Here is a 13378-nt window from a genome sequence, read left to right as displayed (position 1 = left end):
AGATATCAGCAAGTCATGCTGAACATCCAAGGCTCTAGCCTTTTCACACATTCTGGAAGCCAGCATTAGCATGCATACTATTTACCTTTTTTTTTTTTTTTTTTTTTAATGTTATAAAGTGAGTAACAGAGCTGAATGCTGAATTCCTAAAGAACAGAACACCTCAGAGTTCTCTGTGCCAAAGCTAACTCTGAGATTCCTAACGAAGCCTCAGAGGAAAACAGAGAACTAAGAATATGCCAAGTACATCAGCCTGTAGGAATGAAGTTTCTTCCGAGCATGTGCCAGGAGCATGCCTGCTAAACTTGGTAGGTTTCCTTCAACCTCCCACATTAAAAATGTTTGTTCCTTAGGTGTACACATCTTTAGCCACAAGTAGACTGTAAGTTCCTGGAGGACATGATTCATTTTTTTTATTTTAATGCAACGCATCTCTTGTAATCCCTACAAATAAAAAGAGAATTGAGCAAACATCAATGGATTACATTAAATTCATCCCCTGAATTCAGAAGTACATAAAAGCAGACCCCAGAGCCAGAGTCCAATATGGAAGGAGGAAGAATTTTTATTCCTGGAGATGTTTGAAGCCTTCGAAATGTCATTTATCAGCTCCTGGACCAGCTGTGATTACCATCCAGAGAAGGAACTGAGACAAAGCAGAGTGAAATGGAGGATAAACCCACATTAGCAACAGGAGTGTTACCCACGGGCAAACTGGGAACCAAAACACGCTGGAGGGTGGAGGCCCTGAACCTCTAGCTACTTCCTTCAGGGCCAGGCCTGCTCCACTTCTACTCAGCATAGATTCTCAGGGGCTACATTCCCAGCAGGAGAATGAAGACCACAAGTGTTCTTGGTTTTCATTCAAATTCCCTGAGGTCCAGGAGCTCTGGCCAAGAGTCGAACTCCATACCTGAGACACAACCTTTAGAGTGGAGTTTCTCCAGGGAGGCTGCCCCATGAAATCTGCTGGGAGGCTTTAAAAGATACTGATGCCTGGACCCTACCCCTAGAGATTCTGATTTAAATGGCCTGGATGCAGCTTGTGCCCAGTGGTTGTCAGAGCTTTTGGGGGATTCTAAAGTGCAGTCAAGGCTGAGAACTGCTTTAGGACTACTTTGGGGAGCGCTGGGTGGTGTGAGAGGCCTCAAGGAGTCACCTATTAATAATAATAGGTAGTGCCATAAACAACCCATTAAATTTTATGAAAACAGCAAAAATGAATGCTTCTTTAAAGGGTCTCCTAAAAGGTAGCTTATTTACATGGATACTTTTTAGACACTTCCAATAGTCCACTAAAAATCCCAGAATTGGTGATACAACCACTAGAGAGCCAGTGTGTGTATATGCAGGAGAGGAAGTGGGGGCATGCCCATGCACCTGCAGGCAGGCTCCCAGACACAACTAAAACACCTAAGGGTCCTCTTTGAAGTTGAGGGGGGGGCACAAAAGGATAATGAAGAAAAGGGCCTGAATAAATTCCCGGTACCTTCCCAAAATACTGAATAACATTCCAACAGCCTATTGACCTATTTTGTTAGTATGTTCTTCCAGAGAAGGAGCCCTGTCCTAAAAAAATGAAAGAATTAATTTTGTAATATCTTGCCCATATTAGGTTTCACTAAGAATCACTAAAGTGGATTATATTCACTTTATATTCCTCCTAAAAGTTTACTTCAGCTCATATTAATCTCTCCCTCATCCTCTAGGACCCTGTTCAGTGACACTCTTTTGTCAATTAACAAACGTGGCCATGTGTTGATTTCTAGTTTGCATACATGGGTATCTATCCTTTGGAAGCAAAGGATATATTTTACTTTTACGAAGGATATATCTGAATCCTGCCCACTGCCTTGTAAAGGGAGGTAGATTGAGTAAATATACTGAAAAGAAAGTTAAAACAAATGTATTTTTTAATGTTTATTTATTTTGAGACAGAGTTCAAGCGGGAGAGGGGCAAAGAAAGAGAAAGAGAAAGAGAGAGAGATAGAGAATGCCAAGCAGGCTGCCCACTGTCAGCACGAGCCCCCACAAACATGGGGCTGATCTCAGGAACTTCAGGATCCTCAGATCATGACCTGAACCAAAATCAAGACTTGGACGCAAAAGAAATGAACTTTTTGAACAGAGAAAAGAAAAAAAGAAAAAGAAAATAGGAAAAAGAAAAAAGAAAAGTGAAGGAAAAATAAAGGAAAGGACTTTAAATTCTATGTGACTTCACAGAATAAACACAAAGGGGTAAAATATAAGATATACAAGAGCAAAAGTTAATTAAACAAATTTCCTTTATTAAATAGAGGCTGTCATCCAGTCTGGGAAGCCTGAAAGTTCAAAAAGGTGAAATACCAAAATCTCTTCTAGGATCCCTCTCAATGTCCCCTGCAAGACTTTTCTGCCCAGACAAGGCAACACTCTCATAAAATATAATCTAAGGGAGGACAATCCCACAACCCTCCCCAGGCCTCCTCCCAGGCCTCTAAAATCACACACATCTACCCTGTGAGGGAAGTAACACACTTTGATTATACAAGGAGTTGGATCATTCCGTTTTGAAATGTGTTCTCTATTTTCTCTGACCAGCATCATGCCAGTAAATCCATTCTCAAATTCCAACCCTTCTATTTCATACAAATATATCTCAATCCTAGAACAAGCTAAAATGAAGACTAACCTGGGAGTGCCATTCCAATCCAGAGCCACTAGAATGGTCATTTGTCACTGTTACACGTAACTGACAGACTATTTTGGTAGACCAGAAACTGGCTGGAAGCCACTAGACAAGTGTCAAATATGTTCTCAGTAAATTCAACCTGTGGCATTACACTGAATCTTTTTTATTTTTATTTCTTTAAGGAAAGGCAAGCTGTCCTAAAATTATTAGAAATTTTAGGAAGAAAGAAAGAAATTTGGGGAAAAGGAGGCAATGTAAACAAAGAAAAAGAGCTTTATTAAAGAAGTAGATATTCTTCAACTGACTGAAAATCAGTGAGTTTAAGAAGCTTGTAGAATGAAGTTGGCCAAACCTAGAAAGATATGTACCCTCAAGGTCTTTGCCCAGAAAGTCACCTAAGCAGCAAGTATCTATCAAAAGGACAAACACAAAACAAAGACCCAACCCCCATAACTGGGCAGAAAAATCCTCATAATGATATCTTCAACATTTAGAGACTGAAAACTACTTCAGAAAATTTAATCAATACGCAAAGCAACATACACATGTTTCTTCCTTTAACACTTTTAACATTAGTGGAAATCAGGGGCTCTCTTCTCTGCAGGAAGGACTGGACAGGAGACAAGGCCCTCCTTCTAGGTCTGTCACATCCCTTCTTTTAAATTTCTATTCCTCCTAGGTGTTTCTCACGATCAGCAAAGACAAAGGTTCATCAATAGCCCTTCCCCAGCAATCAAAGGAAATCAATCCAAATGGCCCAGCCCACCTGATCCCATCAGATGATCCCCACTCAAAGCTCCTGCCCAAGGAAGGAGCCTAAGAATGACCCACAATGGAAGAAATCAAACACCCCAAATACTATCCTTTCCCTCTTGGCCCAGAGGTAAAGCCCACCCACTAGTTAAGGGGACAGATGTGGGGTATCATCGAATGCCACACCCAACTCCACAAATGGTCCTATTTGCATTGTGAGCTATAAATATAGCAGAACAACACAACAAGAGCCACTGGGAGCACTCCGAGGACCAGCTGGTAATGACTAAATTTTCTCTCCTCACCAGTAATTGCCTACTTCTTTCTATTTGACATAATTCATCAGCCAGATTACAGCAGGTCATTCTGCAGCATATGAAGAAAGCAAGGATAACATAACCTGACACATCAAAATGTTCTTCTGTGAGCAGCCTGAAGAGCTGCCGCTTTACAAAAAGCTGTGAGCTGGCAAAATAACCATAGAGCATACAGGTCAGTGGGCATCCACCCTGCTTATTGCTACTCATTTCATTTCTGAGGAGCTCAGCATAACTGTAATTGCTAGTTAACAGATACACCGGGTCCTATTTAAAAGAATTCCCAAAATGACTCTGCCAAGAACCAAAATAAATAAAATGTGGGAGAAAAAAGCGGGGTGGGGGGGCTGACAGCCAGTCACTGGTCAACAAACACCGGCTGTGAAAATCCTGCAGCTACAAGAGATGGACCCAGCCCAGCAGCGACTGATTTCTGATCTCTGAGCCAGCTGCCTGCCGTTCACGTGGAGTTCTCTGTGTGGTTAAGATATGAAGACATTATAACTGGACAGTTCTGGGAACTTTCTCATCCCAGTGCACTGTGCATAGAAACTGGCCCCAGCACTATTCATTGTCTAAGTCACAAAAAGACAACCACAAGGATTCATGATTAAATATCAGCATTCGGTTTAATTCTAAGAGACAACTTTTCTCCTTGTAAAATGTTAAAAAACCCTTCCCCCACCGGAATCCTATTAGAGAGGAAAAAGGCACATCAAAGCTAAAGTTATTATGCATTTTTTGTCTTTGTCTCTTGGCGCCCTGGTTTTCTTGGCTGTTCTTTATTCTCTCGATGCTTAACTGCTCCAATTTAGGAATAAGAGAAAAGGAAAGAGAAAAGAAAGAAAGAAAGAAAGAAAGAAAGAAAGAAAGAAAGAAAGAAAGAAAGAAAGAAAGGAAGAAAGAGAGAGAGAAAGAGAGAGAGAGAGAGAAAGAAAGAAAGGAAGGAAGAAAGGCAAGCAGAAACAGTTGGCTCTGTGCAATTTCCAGGATTCTGCAGAATCTCCATCTCTCAATCTCTTCTCCCGCTTTCTTTCACCTCCAGCCCCTCCCTCCCTTCCTACGCTTCTCAGATTCAAATCTTCACGTCACAAACCATAACATCATTCAGGCATTTGGTAAACGTTAAGAGAAGTTCAGTGCCTGAAGGTAGGGCCAAGATCTGGGATCTCTTTGGTCGACACCGGCAAGGGGGCACCTCAGTCCTCAATTCCTAGATGGCGGGCTTCCCCGTTCCACCACCTGAACTTGCCGCCTGGATCACAGGCAAAGTCGTCTGCAGTCTTTCTGGCCGGTTCTCAGTCTCCGCATCTATTTTAACTCGGCCTGGGCGCAGAGAATCTAATCCTAGCAACAAAGCCAGAAGCACAAATCCACCGTGATGAACTGGTCGGCCTGCTCCCCCGCCCCCTTCCTCCCACCGCCCGCGACTCGCCTTTGAAAAAACAAGCGTTGGGGCCAGAAAATTAATACGTCCGAAGCTAGGAAGAGAAAAGCGACGGAATACAAAGTGGCCAGGAACGGTCTGGGTTTCGTGTTTATGTGTATCTTCTTAACCGAGGACCCTCCGATGTGAGCCCGGGCTGGTCAAGCCCTCGGTGGGAGCATCGAGCAGCCCCCAGCGCTGAGGAGACAGCTCGCCCCCCGCCCCTTCTCCCGTCTGGCTGGGGCCGGGGTGAGTGGGGGAGGTTCGCGCGGGTTCGTCTGACACTTGTAAATGGAAGTGGGATCCAACTTGGAAAACAAACGCGCCGGAGTCTGGGGGCGGGGAGGAGCGGGAGGAGGGCCGGGGAGGAGAAAAGAGTCTTCAATCATTTGCGCGGTCCGCGCTTCCCTTCCTCCCGCCGCGGCTGCTGCAGGTTCGCCCAAACCAGAAGCGGAGTCCCGGTCGGCGCGCGGCGGCGGGAGACCGGGCTGGGGACCAAGGCGGGCCGAGTTCGCCAGGCGCCGGCCGCCGCCGCCACTAACGACCGCCACCGCCGACCGCCCACGCTCCGGGCCGCAGGCGCCTCTCCCGCCGGGAAGCCTCTCGTAGCCCCCCCAAAGGCGACCTCACCCGGTCACCGCGGCCTCGCTCTCTCACATCCATTCAGGGAACCCTTCCACTGCCTAGTTGGCCCCCATTATTGCGAGGAGCTGCAGCCGCAGGATGCCGCCACCACCACCACACACACACGTCCGGGGCGCCCCCCTTTCCTCTTGTCGCAGGCTACCCTAGAGGCTCCCCCAGCTCTCAGACAAACTCCCGCCACCCCCGCATCTCAGCCCCAAGCGCGCCGCCGCCCACGACAGCGGAGCAGGGGAAACTGCACAATAAAAGTTGCTTTCCGCGAAGCCTAATCGAGGTCAATGTTTAACCATTTCGGAAAACACGCGCGACAAAAGTCAGCGGGAGAGAGGAGGGAGGACTAGACCACGGCACCGCTAAAAATACCCGGGCTCGCAGCCCTGCGCACGCCCGGGGGCCTGATGCACTTTAGCTCAGCGACCCCCACTGGCGGAATCCTGGCGCGCACCGCGCGCCGCGCGAAGACAGTCCCGGCCGTCTCTGCCGCCTCCCGGCCGCTCCCCTCCGCCCCTACCCCGGCCCCCTCACCCACTCTCGTCCTGGTTAAGGGGACCGTCCACACCCGCCCGGCAAGGGGCCCCCAGCGCAGAGCTGGCGCGCCGTCGCGTTCCCGCCTGCCGACCTAAGGAAGGAGGCAACGCACCCCCAGTACCCTCAGACCCGCGCAGCTTTCTTTTCAAAGACAAGCAACCTTCACGCGTGCAAGCCCGCCCGCCCGCCAAAAATCATGCACTCTCCCCAGGCGCTCTGTTTCCGTCTCCCTGTGAAGGTAGCAGGAAAAATCCTCCCACCCAGCCACTCTGTTAAAAAGCTGTCGCCCTAGTCCGAAAGCCGCTGCCTTTCATAACATTTCACCCTGCCCACTACCCCCCGCAAGCCGGAGTCAAGCTTGGAGCCGACCTGTGAACTGTCCAAGAAACCCCTTCCTCTCCCCGGAGAAAGTGGAGTCTGAGCACACACACACACCCCGCCCCCGCCCCCCCCCACCCCAACCCCCCCCCCCCCCCCCCCGGCTCCGCACTGCACCTTGCCAAGCAACGACCCAACTTGGCCTCCGGGTCGCCCAAGTACATCCATCGGCATCTGAACCTCCCCACTGCGCCCGAAAGCTACCGGCTAACTAATAGGCTAGCCGCCTGGATCCTCTCATCCATCCACCTGCAACCGGCAGCCGGGGCTTGGGGGACTCAGGGATAGGTGCACCGATCCGCAAGCCCCCTCGCGGCCCTCCCCAAATCCTCACCCCCAAACTTAGCCAACTCTCCATGCCAACCTCCCGGCTACTGCCGCAGGACCGAACCTCTCTTCCCTCCTGGCGGCGGCAGCGGCGGCGGCTCGGAGCCGTGCCGAGGCAGGAACTTTACAAGGTGAAAAGTTTCCCCCACGCGCTCCGCCAGCTCTCGCCTCCCCGAGCCCACCTCGCAGCCCATTTGCACCCGGTAGTTGGAGCTTGCTCCCGGAGGCGCGCTTCAGCCGGTGCACCCGGCAGCCAAATAATCACACTAAAATCCCCACGCACCCTTGCCTGCGCCGGCGATCCACGGCTCCACTAGGCGCTGCCTCCGTGGTCTTCCGCTCCGAGCGCTCCAGCCCAGAGCGAGCCGGCCACCCGGCCGCCGCCGCCGCCGCAGTGCCCGCCGCGCGCGCTCTGGGACTGGAGCCGCGGGCAGAGGCGCTAGGCGTTCGGGGGGCTCGCAGGCGGAGGAGGGGAGCCGGGAGGAGGAGAGCGGCAGCGGGAGGAGGGGGACGGGGCGCGAGTTCCCAATCCGAAGCCCAGATCACAGCGCAGCCTGCCGGGAGCAGTGCCGGCTCTCCTGTCTGCTCCGTGCCGCCGCCGCCGCCCCGCCGCCGCTACTGCTCGCCGCCTCGCTGCTCCCAGCTCCCCATCACGGCCGACGCCGACGCACAGCCAAGCCCCTCTCTCGTCGCCCCCTCTCGCTTTTCTCTCGCTGTCTCCTCCTCCCAAACCGCGAGCGAAAAGGGCGAAGGGGAGAGAAGCCTCGGCGTCCGGGCTGACTCGCGATCTCGGAGCGCCGCGCAGGGGGGAGAGGGGGCGGGCGGGGAGGGGGCTGTGGGAGAGGCGCGGCGAGCTGGAGGGCGCTCCCGGCGCAGGGCCTGGAAGCTGGACTAATTTTAGAGCTCGAGTCTTCCCCCACCAGTCTCTCGGGGCTCGAGGAGAACACCAACGTGCCTCCCTGCCTTGCCTGGAGCGTGGTGCCGGCTTCGGGGAGAGCACACACACCGCTTTCAGCCCGATCAGTGGCCCAGCCAGGCGCGGGGATGGAGCTCACCATACTCTCAGAGGTCAGATGGGGAAACTGAGGCACAAGGAGGTTACAATGGCTTATCTAAGATCCCCAGGTTAGTTTGTAACGTGAGGATTAAACAATCAAAGGTTGTGCCTCTTGATTCCGAATGTGCTTCCCAGACAGGGCTCCTACTTACTACTTTGCACCTTTTTGAATCCTGGGGTCCTCTGATTCCCTGTGGAGAAGCGAGTAGGATTAGACTAAAAAGGTAACGAGGAGCATTCTCTAACCTCCTTCTCTGACTCCAAAGCGTTTATCAACATTTTTGTCGAAAAGAAATGTCCTTTGAATAGAATGAGTGATTGATCTGGGGCTTGAGTTGCAACTCCAACCTGCCAGTACGCCTGTTCCAGTAACTTCTGCTCCCGCACCTCTCCTAGTACTCCCAGACCACACCCACACGTCCACGCGCGGCTGCCCTGGAGCCCAAGCTCGTCCCGCTCTGTGGATCCTCGCACTTCTGCCTTTCTTCCCCTGAAAGCAGAGAGGCAGTCTTAGCACCAGCCTCCCCCTCCCCACCTACTCCCCCCCACACACAGCAATGCACATCTGTCCCTAAAGCAGCACACCAGCAGGCGAGTTGCCTCAGATGCTCTCTCCCAGGCGATTTCTCTTCGACTCCACTACCATTGGTACCTGGGGGAGAGGCGCGCTGGGCCTGCAGATCCATTCTCCACAAGAAATCCTTACTCCTTCTGAACCATGAAATTCCCTTTGGGGAGCGAGGTAGGGGTTGTTGGGGGGGGGGGGAGGCGCTTTGTGCTCAGTCACTAGAGTGAGCCCTTTCATTTGAAGAGCCAATTGAGTTTATCTGTCCTTCCTTCCAGCTCCCAGCCTGGGGCCTCTACCCTGATGCCACTACACAATGGCCCCGCTACTCCCCACAGGTGGAAAGTTCCTCTTGAAAGCCTCCAGCAGCCTCGCTGCCTTGACTGCTCCATAAAGCACTGGCATGCTCTGGTCACTCTGCCCTGAGAGTTTAATGTGAATACTAAAGAACACTGACAGGTCCCCATACATCAGCTAATTCGCGGAGGTAATCGGCATGATGTAACCTCGGGCTTCATTGTCACAGAGGGCCAGATGATGGGTCTGCAGTGAAGGGGAACCACTTGCAAGGCCAGAAGGACTTACCTGCCCTCCCAAATGTTATCATTTGAATAATTTTATTCCGATTTTATTTTTATTTCAGCATCTTCCTAAGGCATTGAAAACTTCATTATCATACAAATATGTCTCTGGCATGGCATTTTCCCCTGGACCACAGAATGCAGCTAACTGTGTAGCAGAAATTTTAATGAATCGGTGTCTTTCCCACCTGAGTGCTTCTGTGGAATGCGAGGACAAGTTGGCTCCCGAAAACAGGCATCTTGGGTAGGAGTCAGCTGATGGTTCTTTGGCCAGTAGGATGTTGAAGGAGATCTGGCAACGAGACAGGACATCTTCCACCTTCTGCCTGGGAACACTGCCAGGTATGTGTAGGTGTGGGCGCCACCGCTTTCTGCTGCTGCTGCTGCTGCTGCTGCTGCTGCTGCTGGTGATGCTCCCGGATTCCAGCTCCTCAGAATGTTCTCTTATGCCTAGGAGGCACCTTACAGATAACTACAGAAATCTGTCTAAATTTCAGCCTCCCTATCCCAAGGCAGTACATTGATAATAAAGTAAACAGTCTTTACTCCCAGGGCAGACATAAGCCATTATAGCCAGTGGGTAAGAGATTTCCTACCAGGATGATAGAGTGGTTTATCTAGTGGGCCATCCCTCCGGTCCTTTAAGACTTCCATAGTACTTAATACTCATTTAATACTGATTGTATTAGGAGACTCTTTTATTTCCTTAAAAAATGCCTACTGGGTGCTAGTACTGTCGTAGGCACAGACTTGAGAATACAGTAGGCTTTACGATAGCAGAGAATCTCTTGATCAAAATTATATTTCTATTGCCAGTTCCCTACACAAGGTCTGACACAATCAACATGAGTAAATATTAAATATTATAAGAATGAACACAGAAAGAAAGCTTGAGACTCTTCTGCTAGGCCCAATGAGTATGACATATCAGATGTGGAAAGGAGGCCAGTAAGTGAAAAACTGTGAATCTTTGAAAAAATAATGTTACTTTCTATATCACACCTCGTATGTACCATTTCAAATCCTCTGAGTCTACCTGTCTATTTTAGGCACTGCAAAAGCAGTCAGTTCTAAGTGGGTTCCAGCCAGCTTCACACAAATACAGTCTGACAGTGCCTCGCCCTAGACCTCTCTTACATCTCTCCTCCCACCCAGAGGCTTCTTGGTTGAAGCTTTGGTGTAGACTAAAATCCAGAAAGAAGCATGAGAGACTAAACACCCTATGGTAAATCTTTGACTAATGGGAGATGGGGGCCCATGGATAAATGCTCCCCCTTTTATCCTCTGACAAAGGATCCTGAAGTGTGTTACATAGATCTTCTCAAATGGTCTTGCTGAATTAAGCAGCCAGTCACCTAAGGCAGTGGCCATCATGGTAACACAACCTTGTATTGGTTCTTTATCCTTTGCTGGTTCCATCCCTGGGATCACACACCGCCCCCCCCCCCCCCCCCAAGAAAGTATGTTCAGTAAGTCTTTGTATCAGGCAGGCTCTACTTTCTGGCAATCCCAGGCTAAACATCTGCCACCAATTGAAATGTTTATATCAAGGTATAGTCAAATGATTTTTCAAAATGCCCCATAGCGCGTGCAAACACAGACACACACACACACACACACACACACACACACACACACACACACTGGCTGCTCTTGGTGATCACTTACATTCTGCCCAGATTTCTTCTTATTAATCCCATTTTGTTTTTGTGTTCATAAAATCAATGATCTGGGAAGTAATTGTCCAGCAGGATATCTGAGGCAATGCCCACTTTATTGTTAACCTTCTACAAACATTCAGTACTGGTTTCCTTCACAGACGAGTTTGTTACCACAGTGGTCCACTGAGGAAAGTAGTGGAATTTCCTTCCCTGGAAGTATTCAGTCAAAGGATAGGTGCTTATCAACTTGAGTGCTTCTGTCAAAAAACTCTGGTAATACAATTTTTTGAAAACAGATAAACTCAAGTTATATCATAACAAGGAGTCAGTTTAGGGTGATCATTAAGTGAGCAGGCCCTGGAGGGAGGGAGACTGAGTTAGAATTCTCATTTTACACCTTCAGCCTGCATTGTCTTGGATAAGTCACCTTCCCTAAGTTTCGGTTCCTTAAATGTAATCGAGGACCTATAACTGTATCTATCCGGTAACAGTATTATAAGAATAAACAAGGGGGTGCCTGGGTGGCTCAGTCAGGTAAGGGTCTGACTTCAGCACAGGTCATGATCTCACAGTTTATGGGTTCAATCCCCACGTGGGGCTCTGTGCTGACAGCTCAGAACCTGGAGCCTGCTTCAGATTCTGTGTCTCCCTCTCTCTGCCCCTCCCCCCCCCACACACACACTCTCTCTCTCTCTCAAAAATAAACATTAGAGGGGCTCCTGGGTGGCTCAGTTGGTTAAGCATCTGACTTTGGCTCAGGTCATGATCTCACGGTTTGTGAGTTCCGGCCCCGCGTCAGGCTCTGTGCTGACAGCTCAGAGCCTGGAGACTGCTTCGGATTCTCTGTCTCCCTCTCTCTCTGCCCCTCCCCTGCTCATGCTCTGTCTCTCTGTCTCAAAAATAAATAAAACATTAAAAAATAAAAAATAAAATAAACATTAAAAAAATAACAATAGAATAAATGAGATAATTCATAAAAGCATGTGCTCAACATATACTAAGCACCCAACAAATTTTAGCTATTATTATTCTTTTAGAGACAAAGAAAGCACCTGTTTTTTTTTGTTTTGTTTTGTTTTGTTTTTTCTGAGCTTAAAGTCAGTGCTAGAAGCCAGAAAATAGTTCAGAGTCTATCACTATACCTTCCATGCTAAAATTTTATGATTGTGATATGACATCTTCTTATCCACATAGCTGCAGGGCAGACTTTTATTCAAATACAGCAAAATAACAATGTTCTAGATATTCAGTCTCATGCAATCCATTATATCTGTATATTAACCGGATGGGAACATTTATTTGTCCTTTTTCTGCTCTTCCTTAATAAATAAGTCTCCTTAGATTTCAAATTCACCTTCAAAATTACACCATATAATTAAGATAACATATACCATATACTTCATATATAACCATAATTGTAACTTAAATACTTTATAGAAAAATGTTTCTTCATTTGACTATGCTCATTCCTCCTCCTTATAAAACATGGAAGAATCTAAAAGATAGATTGGATACCCTTTATCCCAGTGGCTCTTATTTTTGCGGGGGGGGGGGGGGCGGTCACAGATCTCTTTGATTAAACTTATGGAATCTTGTTTTAAAAATACACACACACACATATGCATACGTTTTTGCATCTGTTTCAGTAGGTTTCAAGTCCCTCCAAAGTCCCTCCATAAAATCCAGATTAAGGAAAATGTTGTGCGTGAAAAAATTTAGTCCAGAGCTCAAATTCTGTTTCCTCAAGTTTTTACTTACTGAGTTAACATTGCTTTTTTAAGTCTGCTATTTAAAGGAAGGAATATGTAGTACCTCCGGGGTTAGGAGTACAAATTGTACCTGAAATGAACTTGGATAATTCCAAACTCTTAAGAACTCACTGTTAAAACAAGCATTTGCCGGCAAGGCCACCTTTGTGGGGGACCCAGTATACAAGCAGAAGTACTCTGAATTAACTTCCACATAGACTACAAAGCTTATTAAAAGATAAGTAATTAAAATGTGCTAATTTGGAGCTTACAGACTGCAAACTAAAACTCAACAGTAACCAAATTAAAACAACAGTAACTTCAGGATTTTTTAGTAATTACACCAAAAAAATATCTTGTTGCAGAGGAATATTTTATCACGGACATCTTTTAGAATTGCAGGAATATAGTCATACCAAGAAGCACACTGACTTTTCTCTTTAAATTTTCTCTTTTAATTCTCTACAGTTAATGTTTCCACCCCACCTATCACCTGCATACTGTACAGAATTCTCCTGCTGTCCTGCTGTTGGTATGCACACCGCTGCATGGGGCCCTTCTTTGCTCCTGAACTATCCTAAGGCTGATCCATCCCAATCCCCCTTATTTTGAAACAACAACCAAACGTAATTGGACAGACATAACTACTTGATTTTCACCAAATAAAACTGTCTTACCAACTGTTCTCATCCTTGGGGAAATTTATTTTTATATCCCTATC

General features: G+C 48.0%; 2 protein-coding genes across 6 annotated transcripts in view; one reads left to right on the top strand and one right to left on the bottom strand.

Annotated features, from left to right (window-relative positions):
• The window catches only part of FAT3 (FAT atypical cadherin 3), a 667592-nt gene extending 659729 nt beyond the window's left edge, over positions 1–7863 (bottom strand). For 4 of the 5 annotated variants that reach the window (XM_027040010.2, XM_027040011.2, XM_027040013.2 and 1 more), the window contains exon 1: positions 7329–7863. The gene's annotated coding sequence lies outside the window, so the exon portion shown is untranslated. The remainder of the gene's footprint in view (positions 1–7328) is intronic. The other variant, XM_053203780.1, reaches the window with a different exon arrangement.
• On the top strand, positions 4959–7940 carry LOC128311643 (proline-rich protein 36-like). The gene is made up of 4 exons (XM_053202538.1): positions 4959–5035; positions 5601–5800; positions 6222–6578; positions 7102–7940. Exons 1-4 carry the CDS (start codon positions 4959–4961, stop codon positions 7938–7940), a joined length of 1473 nt encoding a protein of 490 aa, XP_053058513.1.
• The last annotated feature ends 5438 nt before the right edge of the window (positions 7941–13378 follow it).

The sequence above is a fragment of the Acinonyx jubatus genome, chromosome D1 (assembly GCF_027475565.1).
Source record: "Acinonyx jubatus isolate Ajub_Pintada_27869175 chromosome D1, VMU_Ajub_asm_v1.0, whole genome shotgun sequence".
Classification (NCBI taxonomy): domain Eukaryota; kingdom Metazoa; phylum Chordata; class Mammalia; order Carnivora; family Felidae; genus Acinonyx; species Acinonyx jubatus.
This window is presented reverse-complemented; position numbering and strand designations above follow the sequence as displayed.